Here is an 18,260-nt window from a genome sequence, read left to right as displayed (position 1 = left end):
CATCATCATCCCTATCCTCATGGAGGGCAGTTAGGTGGCTCAGTGAGCCATTTCCTTCTGTAACTCATTTATAGATGAGGAAACCTGAGAAAAACAGGGATAAGTGACATGCCCAGGGTCACACAGTTAGTGAATTCTGAGTTGAGATTTGAAACCAGAAAGATGTCTTCTTTGACTCCAGATCCAACACTACCCACTGAACCACCTAGCTTCCCCAAAGTAAAATTATCTCTCCTCATATTCCCATTCCTTCCAACACAGTTCTCCCCATCCTCACCCCTTCCACTGTGTCCTTTGTCATAAACAAACTTCCCTTTATCTTAGATCAGCAGTTCTTAATCTGGAGACTACAGACTTTAATATTTTGATAAAATTATTCTGAAAGTATTGTCAGACTGCCAAAGGAAGTCCAAGACACAAAACAATGAAGAAGCCTTGTCCTAGCTCCTCTCTTTTCTCATTCTTCCTTTCTTCTTGAATTGATGGAAACCTGGTGCTCTCTGGAAGACAATAAACATTCAGCCATTCTCTGCAGTGCTAGTTGTTCCTTCAAAACTTCATGACATGCTGGGCTAGCAGGATGAGGAGTGAGTTTGCTTCTCAATCCCATCAGTTATAGCTAGATCCTCTCTGGGATACTATCAATCCATTACCTCTTCTCCTCTGAGAGTTACTCTATCCATCTATAGTTCAGATCATTGTTGTAATCTACTGTCCCAAAGTTAGGTGGTACAGTGGATAGAGTATAAGAGTTGGAGTCTGAAAGACCTGAGTTCAAATCCTACCTCAGAAACTTATCAGCAATATGACCCTAGATAAGTCATTGAACCTCTCTTGACCTCAGTTTCCTTATTTGTAAAATGGAAAAAATGAATAGTACCTGCCTCATAGAGTTGTGAAAATCAAATGAGATAGGGCAGCTAGGTGGCACAGTGGATAGAGTGCTGGCCCTGGAGTCAGGAGTACGTGAGTTCAAATCTGGCCTCAGACACTTAATAATTACCTAGCCATGTGGCCTTGGGCAAGCCACTTAACCCCATTTGCCTTGCAAAAAACAAAAAAAAATCAAATGAGATAATATATGCAACATGATTTGCAACCCTTGAAACAATTATAAATGCTTGAGATTTTACTATGGAAACAATCCTCTCTAGTTTACCTCTCTACCCTTAGAATGAAAGATTAATAGATAAGTTGTAGGTCCCTCAAGCATCCCAGCTTCTCAGTTCATCAGTCTTTTTAATTTCCATAATCTACATCACCATTCCATCCTAGCTCCCACAGGGACTTTCATACTTTAGAGCTTACCATCACCCATAATGGTGTTGTGTCTTATTCAGGGTACAAAAAAAAAAGGAATGGACCAGCAACAGGGAAATTATTCAATGAGATTATGATTCACAACTATGATTTCTCTGGTTCAGTGTTTGGAGGTAGGAGAGTTTGGGCAAAGATGTTTCATTTTCCAGATAACCTAACAGTAGTACTTTCTTTCTCTTCTTCTGACAGTGGATCTTCTAATATGATATGGTGAGTTAAGGGTCAAATCATGGGAAAGTGACTGGAGTTGGGTACAGAGACAAATTATAACTTGAGAGAAGCTGGCATTGGCCCTGTTTAGGCTTCCCTAAAAATCCATCCTACCAACTGTGAAAACCCTAGAACCAGGTCTTCCTTTCTACCTTAACTGTCCTTAAGGGTGGAGAGGGAAGGGAGTACAAATTAATCTTTTTATCATCAAACTCCTAGAGTCACCCATGCCCAATATCTAAGAAGAGTCATTCATGCTCATTGCCTCTACTTCACCTCCCATTTCACTTCTCAGCACCTTCTAATCTTAGTTTCTGCCCCCATTTCTCAAGAGAACATCTTGCTTCAAAAATACAAACGATCTCTTAATTGTAAATACAGTATTTTTCCTCTCAGGTCTCATTTTATTTGAGTCCTTTGATGACCACTCTCTCCTCTTGAAAGTCTTCTCTTCCTTTGGTTTTGATACCCATTTCCTGGTTCTCCTCCTGCCTCTCTGACCATTACGCCTTTTAGTTTGCTAGAACATCATCCATAGCAACATGAATGTCTCCCCTCTCTATATACCCCAGATCTATCTTATGTTTTTTTTTCCCATTCTCTCTCTATATATATTTCTTCCTGGGCTTCTGGAGGAAGCTCTACCATTGTACCTACTAGTTCCACTAGAAATGTTCCTCACCTCTTCAGTAATCTTAACAACTTGTTACAATTCAGTTTTCATGTCTATACAGATAACTCCTCAAACACTATATAGCTCTAATCATTCTCCTTAACTTTAGTCTTATATTATTAATGGGCTGTACCTGGATGTACAGATTCAATGTATACAATACAGACCTTCTATCCTAAATGTTACCCTCTTTCCAGTCATCAAGGTTCACAACTTGATCATCTTCCTTGATTCTTCTGTTACCCTGAAGTCCCCATATCCAATCATTTGCCATTCCTTTGGCTTCCTTCAAAACTCCAGCTCAAAACCCAGTTTCTGGAGTGGATCTTCTCCAATTCTTTTCCTCTGAGATTATTTTCCATTTGTGTTGTATATATCTTGTATACATCTAATTATTTTTATATTTGTCTATTCTATTAGAATGTAAACTCCTTGAGGTCAGGGACTATTTTTACTATTATATGTCTCCTCAATGTTAGTCATATAGTAAGCTCTTAAATGTTTGCTAACTGTTGATTAACTGACTGATCTAATTGGGGAAGAGGAAAAGAAAAATGTAGAAAAGTTTGGAGGAAGTGTAAAGTTAGATTCACAAACTTAGGTATATTACAGGATGAAACACCTAATTCAAATCAATAAAATATCATCATCATTGCCATCACCACCATCATTATCACCTTGATTAATCATCTATTTATCTACCTTCTAACAGTGAGGAGGTAGAGTTATGGTGGACAAATATGTTTTAGACATTCCAATTTAGAAATTTGTTTTGTTTTACTGTTTATAAGGGTTCAGGTTTTCTTTTTTCAGTGTAGGGAAAGAGGTGGGAAAAAATGAAAACTCCATTTATGATCAATGAAAAAATAAAAATTAAATCAAAAAGACAAAACATTTTAAAATTTTGAATATCTGCATTTGATATTATGCTAGAGTTACCAAAAGTGACCCCAGACAAATAAGGCCTCAGGTCAATTTCTCCACATCTTGGCAAGGAGAAGGATGTCCAAACTTGAAGGAGTCAGTGAGATAATGCCAAAAACCTTAGAAAATTAGCATGTTGTGAACTGATCCAGATTTTCTGGAGAACAATTTGGAATTATTCCCAAAGAGCAATAAAAATGTTGATATCCTTTGATCCAGCAGTACCACTACTAGGTCTGTATCCTGAAGAGATCAAGAAAAAAGAGTAAAAAATCCCACATGAACAAAAGTATTCATAGAAGTTCTCTTTGTGGTGGCAAAGAATTGAGAATCTAGAGGATGTACATCTATTGGGGAATAGTTGAACAAATTGTGGTATGTATATGTGTGTGTGTGTTTGTGTATGTATATGTCTTTGTGTGATGGAACACTTTTGTTATGAGAAATCATGAGGGCTGGGATTTAGAAAAGCCTGGAAAGACTTATATGAACTGATGCTGAGTGAGATGAGCAGAACTAGAAGAATTTTTACACACTAACAACAACATGGACTTGCTCACCCCATCAGTGCAATGATCAGAGACAATTTTAGGGGATCTGTGATAGAGAATATCATTTGATTAAGAGAAAGAACCGTAGAGTTTAAATGAAGACCAAAGCTTATTATCTTCAATTTTTAAAGGTTTTTTTTATGTATTATGTAATTTTGCTATCTCTAATGTCTTCTTTCTTCCTATTAGATCTGTTTCTTCTCTCACAACACATTCAATTTTGATCTATGCATATCACTGATGCAAGTGTAGAGACTATATCAAATTGGGGGCTGCTAGGTGGTGCAGTAGATAGAGCACCGGCCCTGGAGTCAGGAGTACCTGAGTTCAAATCCAACCTCAGACACTTAATAATTACCTAGCTGTGTGGCCTTGGGCAAGCCACTTAACCCAATTTGCCTTTCAAAAAACTAAAAAATAAAAGACTATCTCAAATTGCCTTCTGTTGGGAGGAGGGAAGGAGGGGAGGGAGAAAAATTGTAAAACTCAAAACCTTGCAAAGAAATGATTGGTAGAAACTACCATTGGAAAACAAATAAAATATTTATATAATGAAAAAAGAAAGAAAGTTAACATGTTCTTACCTGGAACCTTGAAGATCGTCAGCAAAGTAAATATTTTCCAGATCATAGTACTATCATCAAGGAAAAGAAAATGAGTATCAGTCAGAAATTAAATATTGAATCTTCATCTACATTTTAAAAAATGAAAAGAGAAATCCTTTGGATTATTTGTGGAATGGGACAAAGATAGGGCACTCTGATTAATATTTAGAAGTTAGACCTGTTTGTTTGTTATTGAGTTCACTTGACTGAACCAAGTAAAATGCCACATTGAACATTATAAACTCATACTTTCCATTTCTATTCAATCTTCCCACCTTCAAAAGGACACTGGATGACTTTTTCAATTATGTTATTGAAGGAGAATTCATGTTCAATACCAATCAAATCCACCAGCTTTGAGTCTTTCCCAACACTAAAAATCAGTCTTTTTACAATAGGATGATAACATTGGGTGGTGGCATTATTTTTTTTCTTGGGGTAATAACTTAATCTTTCTTTTCATCATTGTAGATAATTTCCAATGTGGAAACTACTTCCACCCATACAGATTGCAACTTGACTCTAATTTAGAGTTGTCTAGGGCACACAGCTAAACTGTATCAAAGGTAAAACTACTTGTCTCCCCATTATCATTGTTATTAAGTTTTGTTTGAATAGAGTCTGGTATGTCATTGATTCATGGAGATAATTGGAATACTTAAAGACTCTGCCAACAGAATTTAATTGCTGGAGGTCCTACCAAGCTAGACAGATAGAAAAGCTCAGAAAGAGGACTTACACCATGGTGCTTATCCAAAGATCAATCTAACTGGGTTCAGACCAAGTGATGAATTTTCTTAGCCAATAGAAATCCATGAAGAACTGTTTGCTTCAGCACAGAAAGAACACCTGCTCAGAGATTAAATTACAGATAGTTAAAACTAAAGTAATAAAATAATCCCCATAGTAGACAATTTTATATAGCAAACTTTATATATTATTTCATCTTCTCTAAAATAACGAGAGGTAAGTGCTATTATTATTCTTATTTTGCAGGTTTGGAAACTGAGGCTGAAAGTGGTTAAGTAACTTGCCCATGGTCACAAAACTGATAGGTCTCTGAGGAAGAATTTTAACACAGGTCTTATTAACTTCTGTTCCACAGACTGTGCCAACAAACTGTCTCAAATAAAAATACTATTGATAATAATTACGATAGCAAGAAGAATTAATATAATTATTACTTTATCCTTCATAGAACAAAAATTTTTCAAAGTATAGAAAGAAACCTGACCAAGAAGGTCAAAATCTTATGGGGGAAAAGATGAGGTACCCAAAATTCAGTCTTCTATTGGAATTGTACCAAAGATGCCTCAGTGATCTTGAAAATAATGTTTTTATATTCTAACCCTCTTATTAAACCATAAAAAAGCAATGATTCTATCCTTCTTTGAAATAGTCCATAGAACACTAAATATGAAACAGCAAACTGACTACTTGTCCTGGGATGGTTTATAGTTGAACCCCTTTAAAAACTAAATGAAATGATTATAGGATATACTTTATTTCAGCAAGAAAGGGATAGTTTCAGGACCTGCCTCTGATACAGACTGGGTGTCAAAGCACTGAATTTCTCCACCTCTGGGTAATTCTCTAAGATATTCTGGTACAGAGTAATTGCCAATTCTACATGCATGAAATCACAAATCCTATGATAACCCCAGCCCTTCAAGAAAGTAAAGGCAAATCCAGGTGGATATAAAGAAATAGACTATTATGAAGGACTTAGATAATCTAGTGGAATACTTTACATTTTATTTCCTATGGAAACCACATGGTAGTAGAAGGATCGTTAAATTCTGAAGTCAGAAAACTGTATTTGAATCCCTACTCTGTCAACTCACATTGGGACATTGGGTAAATCACTTGACTCGCTGAGCTTCAGTTTAGTAGAAGGATCGTTAAATTCTGAAGTCAGAGGACTGGATTTGAATCCCTACTCTGTTGACTCACTTACATTGGGACACTGGGTAAATCACTTGATTCTCTGAGCTTCAGTTTCCTCATCTGTATAATGAAGAGTGAAACTAAAAGACAATATCAGTCCTAAATCTTAGAGATGGGGCAGGAATCAATGAAATATTTGAGAAAAGGAAGAGACTAAATGATAGTATTGTTTAAAAAATACAAAAAACACAACTGTCCACAGTGGGACAGAAATCCAGAGTAGGAAGTTGTTCTAACAACCAAAGTTTGATATGATTAAGGGCCTGGACTAGAAATGCAGTCAGGGGAGTGAAGAGGGATGGAAAGATAAGGAAGATGCTTAGGAGAAGAAGGCGGGGAGGAAATGATAAGACCTGGTGACTGGATATTCATTTCAATAAATATATATTAAGTCCCTACTATATACATGGCCTCATTCTAGGTACACTGTAATAGAAAACAAAAAAGAACTCTCATTCTTTTTCTAGTCCATTCTCTAACATGAGCAAACCAATTTTCAGCTTTAGAAGTTGGATCCTGAAGGGAATACAATGAAAATGAAAAGGCAGTAAGTTAAGGAAAGGAATACCCATCAATTAAGAAATGGTGAAATGGGGGGCAGCTAGGTGGCACAGTGGATAAAGCACAGGCCCTGGAGTCAGGCGTACCTGGTTCAAATCCGGTCTCAGACACTTAATAATATCCTAGCTGTGTGGCCTTGGGCAAGCCACTTAACCCCATTTGCCTTGCAAAAACAAAAAAATGGCAAAACAAATTATTCCATATGAGTGATGGCATATTTGTTGTAGTCTAATAAAAAATGAAAAATGTTTTCAGAGAATCCCAAACATATCAATTAATATAGAGGGAAGCAAAAAAAAAATAGGAAAAACAGTTTAAACAGTAGCAAGAAGATAAACTAAAATTTGAAAGACTTGATCATGGCAAAGAACAATGCTGTGTACAAAGGACCTTTGTAGCACAATGTTTACCTCCTGACAGAGAGGTGATAGACTCAAGGAAGAAGACATGCAACTTTGAACTTAGTGATTGTATGTATTTTTCTTGACTTACAGGTTATTTGCTACAAATTTTTTCCTTTCACCTTTCTAAAATTGGGAGAAGGCTAGCAATGGAGGTGACTTCCCCCTTAAAAAAAAAAAGAGGAATAAAGAAACAACTTCTAAAATATACAGACTACCCAAAGGTCTATAAAACTGTGCATGCCCGTTGACCCAACAATATCACCACTAAGTCTATATTCCAAAGACATTTTAAAAAAGGATAAGGTTCTACATGTAACAGATACATAATTTAGCAGTTCTTTTTGTGGTAGCAAAGAACTGAAAATTGAGGGGATGCCCATCAATTGGGGAATGGCTGAACAAGTTATGCTATATGATTGTGATAGAATATAATTGTGCCATAAAAAATTATGAACAGGATGCTTTTAGAAAAATCTGGGAAAACTTACATGAACTGATGCAAAATGAAATAAGAAAAACTGGAACACTGTACACAAAAAGAGTAATATTGTATAATGACCAACTGTGAATGATTTGGCTATTCTTAGCAATATAATGTTCTAAGAAGGACTTATGATGAAAAATGCTATCCGTCTCCAAAGAAAGAATTAGTTTTGTCTTCATGCTTATTAAACCATACTTTTTAATTTTATTGTTTTCTTTCCAATTACATGTAAAGATAGTTTTCAACATTCTTTTTTTCAAATGATTTTTATTTTTTTAATTATATGTAAAGATAATTTTCAGCATTCATTATTTTTAGTTTTTTGCAAGGCAATGGGGTTAAGTGACTTGCCGAAGGTCACACAGCTAGATAATTATTAAGTGTCTGAGGTCAAATTTGAACTCGGGTCTTCCTGACTCCAGGGCTGGTGTTCTATCCACTGTGCCACCTAGCTGCCCCTTCAGCATTCATTTTTGTAAAGTTTTCTTACCCTTCCCTCCCCACCCATAACAAGTTATCTGATATAGGCTATATATGTACAATCGTATTACACATATTTCCATAGTACTCACACTGTGAAAGAAGAATAAGAACAAAAAAAGGGGAAAAATCATGAGAAGGAAAAACAAATACATATTTAGAAAAATGAAAATAGTATGCTTTGATTTGCATTCAGATTCTATAGTTCGTTCACTGGTTGTGGGTGGCATTTTTCATCACAGGTCTTTTAGAATTGTTTTTGACAGTATTGTTGTGAAGAGCTAAATCATCGTAATTCATCTTTGCACAATGTTGCTGTGAAGGTGTACATTGTTCTCCTGGTTCTCTCACTTCACTCAGCATCAGTTCATGTAAGTCTTTCCAGATTTTTCTGAAATCTGTCTGGTTATTGTTTCTTATAGAGCAACAATATCCCATTATACTAATATACCACAATTTGATCAGCCATTCCCCAATTTATTGACATTCCTTCAATTTCCAGTTCTTTGCCACCACAAAAGAACTACTCTGAATATTCTTCATGTATGATCTCTGGATTACAGATCTAGTAGTGGAATTGCTGGATCAGTGGATATGCCCAGTTTTATTTCCCTTTGGGCATAGTTCCAAAATGTTCTCCAAAATGACAACATTCATTTTTATAAGATTTAGAATCTTTTTTGTCTCTCCCCTTTCCCTTCCCAATCACTGAGTACATTAACAATGTAAATTAAATATTCTAAACAGTGAGTGAATGCTGACCACATCAACACAGCTTTTTGGCATTAAAAATGAAACTTCATTTTTGTTGTTGTTATTCAATTTCAGTTGTGTCTGACTCATCATGACTCCTTTTGGGGGTTTTCTTGGAAAAGATTCTGGAGAGGTTTATCATTTCCTTCTCCATCTCATTTTACAGATGAAGAAATTGAGGCCAAATGATTTGCCCAGCATCACATAGCTAGTAAGTGTTTGAGACCAAATTTGACCTCAGACTGACTCCAGACCCAGTGTTCTATCTACTGCACCACCTCAACATCCAAATTTCATTTATCAGTAGTTAATAACAGGGTTTAAGATACTATCCATTAGCAAGGTTTATGGGTATGAATTCAATTGATTCCTTCATATCTAGTAAGTGATTAACTAACTCATCTGGGAACATCATTGAGTTCCATTGTCTGTATTGCCTGAATTTAGTCTCCAAAAATTAGTTTCAGTAAGGGAAAAACTACTGAAATGGGAGATAGGAATGTCCTTGTCGAGTTCTAGCTTTGCCAGTTCTTACAGATGTGACCTAGAGTAAGTCACTAACCTCTGAGCTTCCATTTCTTCTTCATTAAAATGAGATAGTGGATGTTAAACTGGGAAGATTGCAAGTCTATAAGGTGAAGAATCCTGGAGGGCTGGGCTAGATCTTATGGTGTGGTCTCCAAGGGATCAATAGGAAAGCACTGAAAGTAAACTATATCTTGTTGTGTACTCTGAGTCTTGTAATTAGAATGGAGCAGAATTTGACTTCTGACTAGAAGGGAAAGTGAGATTCTGAAGCTAATAATAGCTCCTGCCATCATTACTTCAAAGCAATAAGAAACCAGTCAGTATTAAGAAGTGTAGGGTGTAGCTGGGTAGCATGTTAAATAGAACACTGGTCCTGGAGTCAGGAGGATCTGAGTTCCTCTGTGTGATCCTGAGCAAGTCACTTAAGCCTGATTGCCTGGGGTGGAGGGAGTGGAGAAAAGGAGAGGAGAGGGAGAGAAGAAAAGAAATAATTCTCTTCCAGATAATAATAGAAGGGGGAGAGAAATAAAAGCAGCCTCATGTATTAATTAGCCTCTTCTCACCCCATTACTTCTGGGGTTCTTCCCTTAGCAGTAATTCAGGTGGCTTCCCCCAATTGGGGAGAGAGGATGGACCAGAGAGGATGGACCAGACAGAATAGGCAGCATGAGATGGAGGACCAGACTAGCACCAAGGTGACCTTGAGCAGAATACAGTTTTCAGGAAGAATTTTTGAGTAAGAGGTTTTGTGAAAGCTTTAATTGCCCTATTCTCACCAGCAATTTTATATTTTAACTTAATTTCAATCACAAATACATACCATTTCAGTGATCAACCACACTTTTCAGGGACTCTATCATACCTCCAAAACTGGAAAGCATGCAAAAAACTAAAAAAGAAAAAAATACTATCTGTAAGAGGATAAAGGAAGAATACTTGAACAATATGACTGAATGAGAAAGCCTGACTAACCTAGCATTCTTACATTATCTAAAAATATCAAGAATTCATGACAATAAAAGAGTAATAACAACAAAGGGTAGTTTGGAAATACTCATAACAATATAAACTTCATAGAAAGTTCAGCAAACTGATAAGAAACATGAGCAAAAACAATGAGAAAAGAATGTCTTGCAGGCTCTTGAGAAATACTATAGAAATTATCATTAATATCCTCAAAACTGATAAGAACTGTTAAAATGGTTCAGAAAAGTCATAAAGAATGAAAAGAAAAATGAATAGAATTAAAACTCTCAAAGAAGAAATTTACTTAAAAAAATAAAAGTGGAGAATTTTGAAGGAACTAACAATCTCTTCAAAGCAAAAAAAAAAGAGAACAGCAAGCCAAAAGTCAAAATATAATGGTAGATGGAAAATGTATAGAATACAAGAAATTGATTATAGGTAGGGTCACTGGGAAGTAATAGTTTTTTAAACAATATTTTCTGGACTAGAATGCCTATTTTCTCATTAGAGAATAAACATTTTGAATTATAGAAAGCACAGAGGAAGGTTGTTAAGGAAAGAAGAAGAAGGACCCAGAAGTGATTTCCTTTCAGACCAGGTCCAAGTAGAAGAAAGCTAAAGATTTTCTATCTCAAAAAAGAGAGAAGATTGTCAAGTTATCAATTTAAAAAAAGGCTTTCAGACTTTCAAAAAGGGAAGGAATAAAGAATTGACAATTTCATTAGAGAAAGAGATTAGAGAATTCAGTTTTTCCTTTTTGTAGTGGTTCTTTTTAAAGTTCAATGTCAGATCAGAATTGAAAATGAGATTTCAGATTGCTGCCTGAACATAATGGAGCATCTTGCATGGAATTGAGACCTCCAATGACAAATCAGAAAAGAAATTTAGAAATACAATCCCTTGGTTTACATTCATTTTGAAAATCAGTTTTTCAAGCTGGTAGTGACTAAAGAACTGACAATTTCCTCTCAGAAACATATTAAATATTTCCTGTTTTCATTTCAGAAATGCTTGTTTTTAGCCTTGAGTGTTAGATCTGAACTCTACATGAGAATTCAGTTGCAAAATTCATTATGATATCATAATGCCTTGTCTTTTATGGAATTTCTGCCTCAGGATGCCAAATCAGAAAAAAAAATAGAAGTAAAAAGCGTTGGTTTGCACTTATTTTGAAAACAAAAAAATTTTTTTTAATAAAAAGAGGTTTTTTTGGTTGCTTTTTTAATTTAGGGAAGTGGGGAAGTCATAATGAGGTTGTCATCAGCAATAAAACAATTTCTTTTTAAAGGAAGTGGGGAAATCATAATTAAACTATATGATAAAGTTTACAAATTAGAGACAGTATAGTATAATGGATAAAGAGTTAGCTTAAGTCAAGAAGTCTTGGGTTTGAGCCCTGACTCTGATATAGGGTCAGACTATGTGACCCTTATCAAATTAGTTAACTTCTCAGTGTCCCAGATATCCCTTTTTAAGGTTATTTTTTCAGAGTTATATTAAGTTACAGATCTGCCTTTTTAGAGGGAATTTCCTACACTAATAAAAATTCAAGACTGAACCAAAAATTTTTTTAGAAAGTCAAAGATATGAGATGAAAAGACATTGAAGGGTTGAAGAATTTAAGAATAGAATATGCAAAATTGTTCTCAGAATCATAGATCTGAGAAATACAATAAAATTTAAAAGTTTGAATATTATACATGAGAAAATCATAAAAGTTACTTTAAAACAGAGGAAACAGAAAGCAGATTGATAAATTCACAGATTGCAAAGAAAGAATCCCCAAGTCTAACTAATAAATGTTGTGGCCATATTTCTGAACAATGAACAACAAATATTTCTGTCTGTCAGGAAAAAGAAAAAACAAACCCTTTACTTATTATGAAAAAAACCATCAAGATAATTTAAGGCACTCCCAGGCAAAAAAGAAATCAAAGAAAAAAATTATAATATTTTGCAAGGCAAAAGAGATTGTTTTACAACTCCAAATTGCATATTTCCCAAAGTTCAGTTTAATAAAGACTGAAAGAAGTTGTACTTTCAGGAAAATGAAAATTTTTGAAGAACTTTTTCACAGTAAACCACAAATGAACAAGGTATTGACATTCTAACTCTCTAACTTAAGAAAAATAAATAAGCAGTTAGCAAAAAAAAAGAAAGAAAAGAAAAAAGATTAAGCAATTATATGTTTTTTAGGGCAAGACAAGGCTATTTTTAAAACTAATGTTTTTTTTGAAGCCCACTGAGGCAAGAGAGAGAAGAAAAAAAAATCTATGGGAAAACTTCAAAGATTATGTAAAAAATTAAAAGAAAGAAAGGAGGGAAAATTAACTTAACATTTTCTAAACTGAAATTCACATTTCCTCATTAGAGAACAACTACTATAAGGGAGAGAAATCACGGAGGAAGATTCTTAAGGAAGCGGAAAGAGGGACCCCAAGATGTCATACTCCCAGATCAGCTTCAAGAAGATAGAAAATTGAGAGTTTTCCTATCAAGAAGAGAGAAGGTTGAGTTTTTTTTTTATCTCAAAAAGATAGAAGATTGATAGTTTTTCAATCCCAAGATGAGAGAAGACTGGAGTTTTCTATTTCTATGTAAGGACTGGGAAGTGAAGACTGGAGAAGTTCTGAAAGAACAAGGAAAGAACGCTGGGAAGAGGTACCAGTTCAGGGAGATTGGAAGTTGGGTCTCCTCCCTGTGAAAAGGTGTCCTAGGGTTGTTTTTGGTCTCTCTCCCTAGAGACTGGGAAGATTAAAGAGGGCTTTGCAATGAGTTCTATATTGAGCAAGGAAGTCAATAAACACTTCAGGAGATCTTCCCTGAGCTGGGCTTCTATTTCTCAGGACCACTTGCTACTCAGGAAAGTATCTATGTCCCAAGGGTTATCTGGTGCTGATGGTGGACAGACAAGAACAAAGGTTCAGAGGGAGGAAAAAATAGTCTTTTAATAGAAAGGTGATAGGTGAAAGGGCTTAGAATCAACTTACTGATTCTGTAATTGGAAATATATGTATTCTCTCAATGTACCTTCACCTTCTACCATGCAACATGAACTCCTCATGAATTTCTATTTCTGGAAGTGAATCTCCACAAAAGAACATCAAAAAATAAGTTGAGAGCCAAGAAAGAGACCCATAGTCACATTAATAGACCGGTTAGAGATGAAAGTAAAATTATCTTCATTCCACTTTGAATGAAGAAACATAAAGAAACATAAAACCTATGAATAAGAGATTATTCAAGAGATTCAAGAGTAGAGTGAAGGAGTAATAAAGAGGATGAATTAAATGGAAATTTCTTGGCAAGGGATGCTTCATTAGAGATACTTGAATTAAAACAATTCTAAGGGGTTTCACCTCATACCCATCAAATTGGATAAATTAATCAAAAAAAGGAAAATGACAAATATTGGAGAGACTTTGGGAAAGAGAGGTGATGGACTCAAGATTTTGAAGACATACTTTTTTTGAACATGATTAATGTGGGAATTTGTTTTTGCTTGACCAAACATATTTGTAACAAGGTTAATTTTACTTTGCTTTTTTAATGGGGAGGGAGAGAAAATGAATTTTTGTTCATTAAGAAAAAAATAAAATAAAAATCTATTGAAAAAATTAATATAACTGAATTCTACTCAAAGTGAAGCAGGATTCCAAATTATTTTGCGGGGTCATTTTTTAATGTGTGGAAATATTGAGCACTGTTAGTAGAACTGTGAAATGGTATAGCCATTCTGAAAAGCAATTTGGAACTATGCCTTCAGACTCACTAGAATACACAATTTGACTCAATGATACCACTGCTGGTCCTTTAAATCAACAAGATTTTTTTAAAAAGAGGAAAAAGGCTCATGTTTATAAAAATAGTAATTCTTTTTTGTAGTGCCAAAGAACTATATACGGGGGGGGGGGGGGAGTATTTCTCTACTGAGGAATTGCTGAACAAAAATATGGTATATGAATATAATAGAAAATTATTGTGCCTGGGGCAGCTAGGTGGCGCAGTGGATAAAGCACCGGCCCTGGAGTCAGGAGTACCTGGGTTCAAATCTGGTCTCAGATACTTAATAATTACCTAGCTGTGTGGCCTTGGGCAAGCCACTTAACCCCATTTGCCTTGCAAAATCCTAAAAAAAGAAAAATTATTGTGCCAAATATAAAATAGATTGGTTTGGAGAAACATGAAATGCTTTGCATGGACCAATACAGAGTAAAATTAGGAGAGCCAGACAAACTATTTATACATTAAGATTGTAATGATTCTAAAATATACAAACCAACTGAGTCATATTTTTTTTTAAAAAAAAAAGCTATTCCCCAATTGACAAATGGTCAAAGGATATGCAAAGGCAATTTACAGATGAGGAGATCAAAGCAATCCATAATCATATGAAAAATTGCTCTAAATCATTACTTATTAGAGAAATGCAAATTAAAGCTTCTCTGAGGTACCACCTCACACCTCTCAGACTAACCAATATGACCAGAAAGGATAATAATCATTGTTGGAAGGGTTGTGGGAAATCTGGGACACTATTACACTGTTGGTGGAGCTGTGAACTCATCCAACCTTTCTGGAGAGAAATTTGGAATTACACCCAAAGGGCAACAAAAATGAGCATACCCTTTGATCCAACAATACCACTACTGGTTCTATACCCTGAAGAGATGACGAAAAAGGGTAAAAACATCACTTGTACAAAAATATTCATAGCAGCCCTGTTTGTGGTGGCAAAGAATTGGAAATCAAGTAAATGTCCTTCAACTGGGGAATGGCTTAGCAAACTGTGGTCTATGTATGTCATGGAACACTATTGTTCTATTAAAAACCAGGAAGGACGGGAATTCAGGGAAACCTGGAGGGATTTGCATGAACTGATGCTGAGTGAGATGAGCAGAACCAGAAAAACACTGTTCACCCTAACAGCAGCATGGGGGTGATGATGAACCTTGAGGGACTTGCTCTTTCCATCAGTGCAACAATCAGGGACAATTTCGGGTTGTCTGCAATGGAGAATACCATCTGTATCCAGATAAAGAGCCATGGAGTTTGAACAAAGTTCAAGGACTATTCACTTTAATTTAGGGAAAAAACCCAGATATCTTATTGTCTGATCTTGTTATCTCTTATACTTTTTGTTTCTTCCTTAAGGATATGATTTCTCTCTCATCACACTCAGTTTGGATCAATGTACAACATGGAAACAAAGTAACGACTGACAGATTGCTTTCCTTGGAGAGGTGGGGGTAAAATTGTAAAACTCAAATAAAATCTTTAGTAAAAGAAAAAAAATCTTAAAAAAACCCCAAGAACATAAAAAGAAAAGATTGTAATGAAGGGGGTGGCTAGGTGGCGCAATGGATAGAGTACTGGCCCTGGAGTCAGGAGTACCTAAGTTCAAATCCGGCCTAAAACATTTAATAATTACCTAGATGGGTGGCCTTGGGCAAGCCACTTAACCCCATTGCCTAGCAAAAACAAAAACAAAAAAAAGATTGTAATGATGAATAACTGAGAGATTCAAGAACTTTGATCAAAGCAATGACCAATCACAATTTAAGAGAACTCAGGATGAAATGTTATCCTCCTTTGGACAGACAATTAATGGAGTCAGGACAGAATTCTCCTGAAATCTAGATTTTACCATGCTATTATTACACCTTATTAACTGCACTGACTTTTTCTCTTTGCTTCTGGAATCAAATGTGAGCTCCAGTTTGTTTGTTTTTTAAATCTTTAACAGTCTGGCCTAATTCTAGCTTTCTAATCTTATACATTTCTCCCTTTCTTGTGTTTCATAGATCAGCCAAACTGACCTTTTTGCTATTCTTCACACATGTCATTTAATCTTCTGTATCCATTTCCTTGGCTATTTATCTCCTATGTGATTCCCTTCTTATCTCCCCTAGAATCTTCTTACCACCTTAGAATCCCTTTCTTTCTTTAAAAAATTGTTCAAATTGTTCAAGCAACACCTCCTACATGAACAATTTTCCTGTATCTTCCCTAGTTGTCAATGTCCTGTCCTCCCAAAATTACTTTGTGCTTATTTTATTCGTGTTGTTCAGTTGGGCCCAATTGTCATGACCCAATTTTGGCAAAGATACTGGAGTGGTTTGTCATTTCTGCTGCCATTTCATTTTACAGATAATGAAACTGAGATAAATAGGATTAAGTGACTTGCTTAGGATCACAAAGCTAAGTAGTGCCCAAGGCTAGATTTGAACATGGAAGATGAGTATTTTGGATTCCAAATGTAGTGTTCTATCTCCATTGTGCCATCTAATTTATTTCCTATGAACATCTATTATATTTTTGGTTTTTTATCCTCAACCTATCATTCAGAGGACCTATACTAGAGAACACCTCTTCCCTTGGATTCTTCAAGGGACATCCTCCATGACAGATTCAAACATCTTTGGTGAGCATCTACCTGGTTTATGTCCCATATAATATTAATAATCAGAAGGTCACTGAACAAAATAATTTCAGTTGCCTCCAAATAAAACTAGTTTTCTTAAATTTTGAGCTCAGATATCACCTTCTCCATGAGGCCTTTCCCAATGGCTCTAGCCACTAGTGTCTTTTTCTCTCAGATTACTTTGCATTTATTTTACATTTATAAGGATTACAGACTTAACTCAAGGAGAGTCTAAAGATGTCACTGAATTCTTCATTTTTCAAATGAGAAACAGATTCAGAAGGGTTAAATGACTCTCCCAGAAACTAGTTAAGTGTTGGAGACAAAGTCATACTTGAATGTTTAACTCCATTCCAGTGCTCGGCCTGTTACTCCACTGTGATACTTAATACAAATTGATTTCAGTCACAATGTACTGTATAATGTAATAGTGATCAATGATAATAGTAAAGATACAATGACTTTGCACATAATATAAGACTGATCTGGTCAGAGAGGTTCCAATGGGAAAAAGAAATCCCAAAATTTCCTGTCAATTATAGCCTAGAGAGAAAAATAAAAACAACAGCAACACAATCTTCTTTGGGTTCTAATAACAGTTAATACAATTAGATAAGGTTTCAGCCTGATCTAAACTCAAAATATCTGTGCACTGACTGACTGAATGAATGAAAATCATCCATATTTGTATCCACATTTCTGTTTTAACATATAAAAATAAAGATGGAAGGTTTCTAAACTGCTACTCTGAGAATCTTCCCAGTTCTAAATTTAAAATTATTTACAGTAATGTTCCCCAATTCCTACCCACTAAATCTCTTTGGATTAGCAGAATTTATCACATGACTTTTAATGGTAAAGGGGAACAAAATAATTTATTCATTATGAAAAACACCTTAAAATACCAAATTACATATAATACACATAAAATATATCACCTTCAATCACTAAGTGACTAAATAAATGAATGAAAAGCATGTATTAGGAGTTTACCATGCCTCAGTCACTGCGCTAAGGCATGAGAATATAAATATAAAAATCAAAACCCCCTTGTCTTTGAGGAACTTACATTCTAATAGGGGAAGATGATAGACGTAAGGGAGTCCTAGCCAGGGTTAAGAGATTTTTTGGGGAAGTAACAGGGTTGATGAGTGTAATCACGGGGGACTGTCATATACCAAGATCTTTCTAGGAACAGGAATTTATATAATTACAATTTATAATATTTATTATTAGATTTATATTATTAGAAATTATTAGAAAGCAATAGAAAGGAGATGAAGAAGGAGGATGGTGCATGCATCATGGGATGGTGGAAAGATGGTTAGAGTACAGTTTGGTAGGGCTGGTCATTGAGTTATAATGAACTGTCTTCAATGAGGAGAGCACAACCCAAGAGCAATACCTATTGGAATCAGACCGCTAGGTAG

The 18,260-nt window shown here is 35.3% G+C and overlaps 1 protein-coding gene across 3 annotated transcripts in view; it reads right to left on the bottom strand.

The window, feature by feature from the left end:
* Positions 1-18,260, bottom strand: part of CD86 (CD86 molecule) — an 89,554-nt gene that overhangs the window by 27,662 nt on the left and 43,632 nt on the right. For all 3 annotated transcript variants that reach the window (XM_074214644.1, XM_074214642.1, XM_074214643.1), the window contains exons 2-3: positions 5,023-5,132; positions 4,263-4,312 (exon numbers count right to left, since the gene is read on the bottom strand). In XM_074214644.1, the coding sequence (XP_074070745.1) occupies positions 4,263-4,312; positions 5,023-5,027 (55 nt within the window). In that variant the 5' untranslated portion in view covers positions 5,028-5,132. The remainder of the gene's footprint in view (positions 1-4,262; positions 4,313-5,022; positions 5,133-18,260) is intronic.

Source organism: Macrotis lagotis, chromosome 1, assembly GCF_037893015.1.
Source record: "Macrotis lagotis isolate mMagLag1 chromosome 1, bilby.v1.9.chrom.fasta, whole genome shotgun sequence".
Taxonomy (NCBI): Eukaryota; Metazoa; Chordata; class Mammalia; order Peramelemorphia; family Peramelidae; genus Macrotis; species Macrotis lagotis.
Note: the sequence above shows the minus strand (reverse complement) of the source record. Positions and strands in the feature narration are given on the sequence as shown.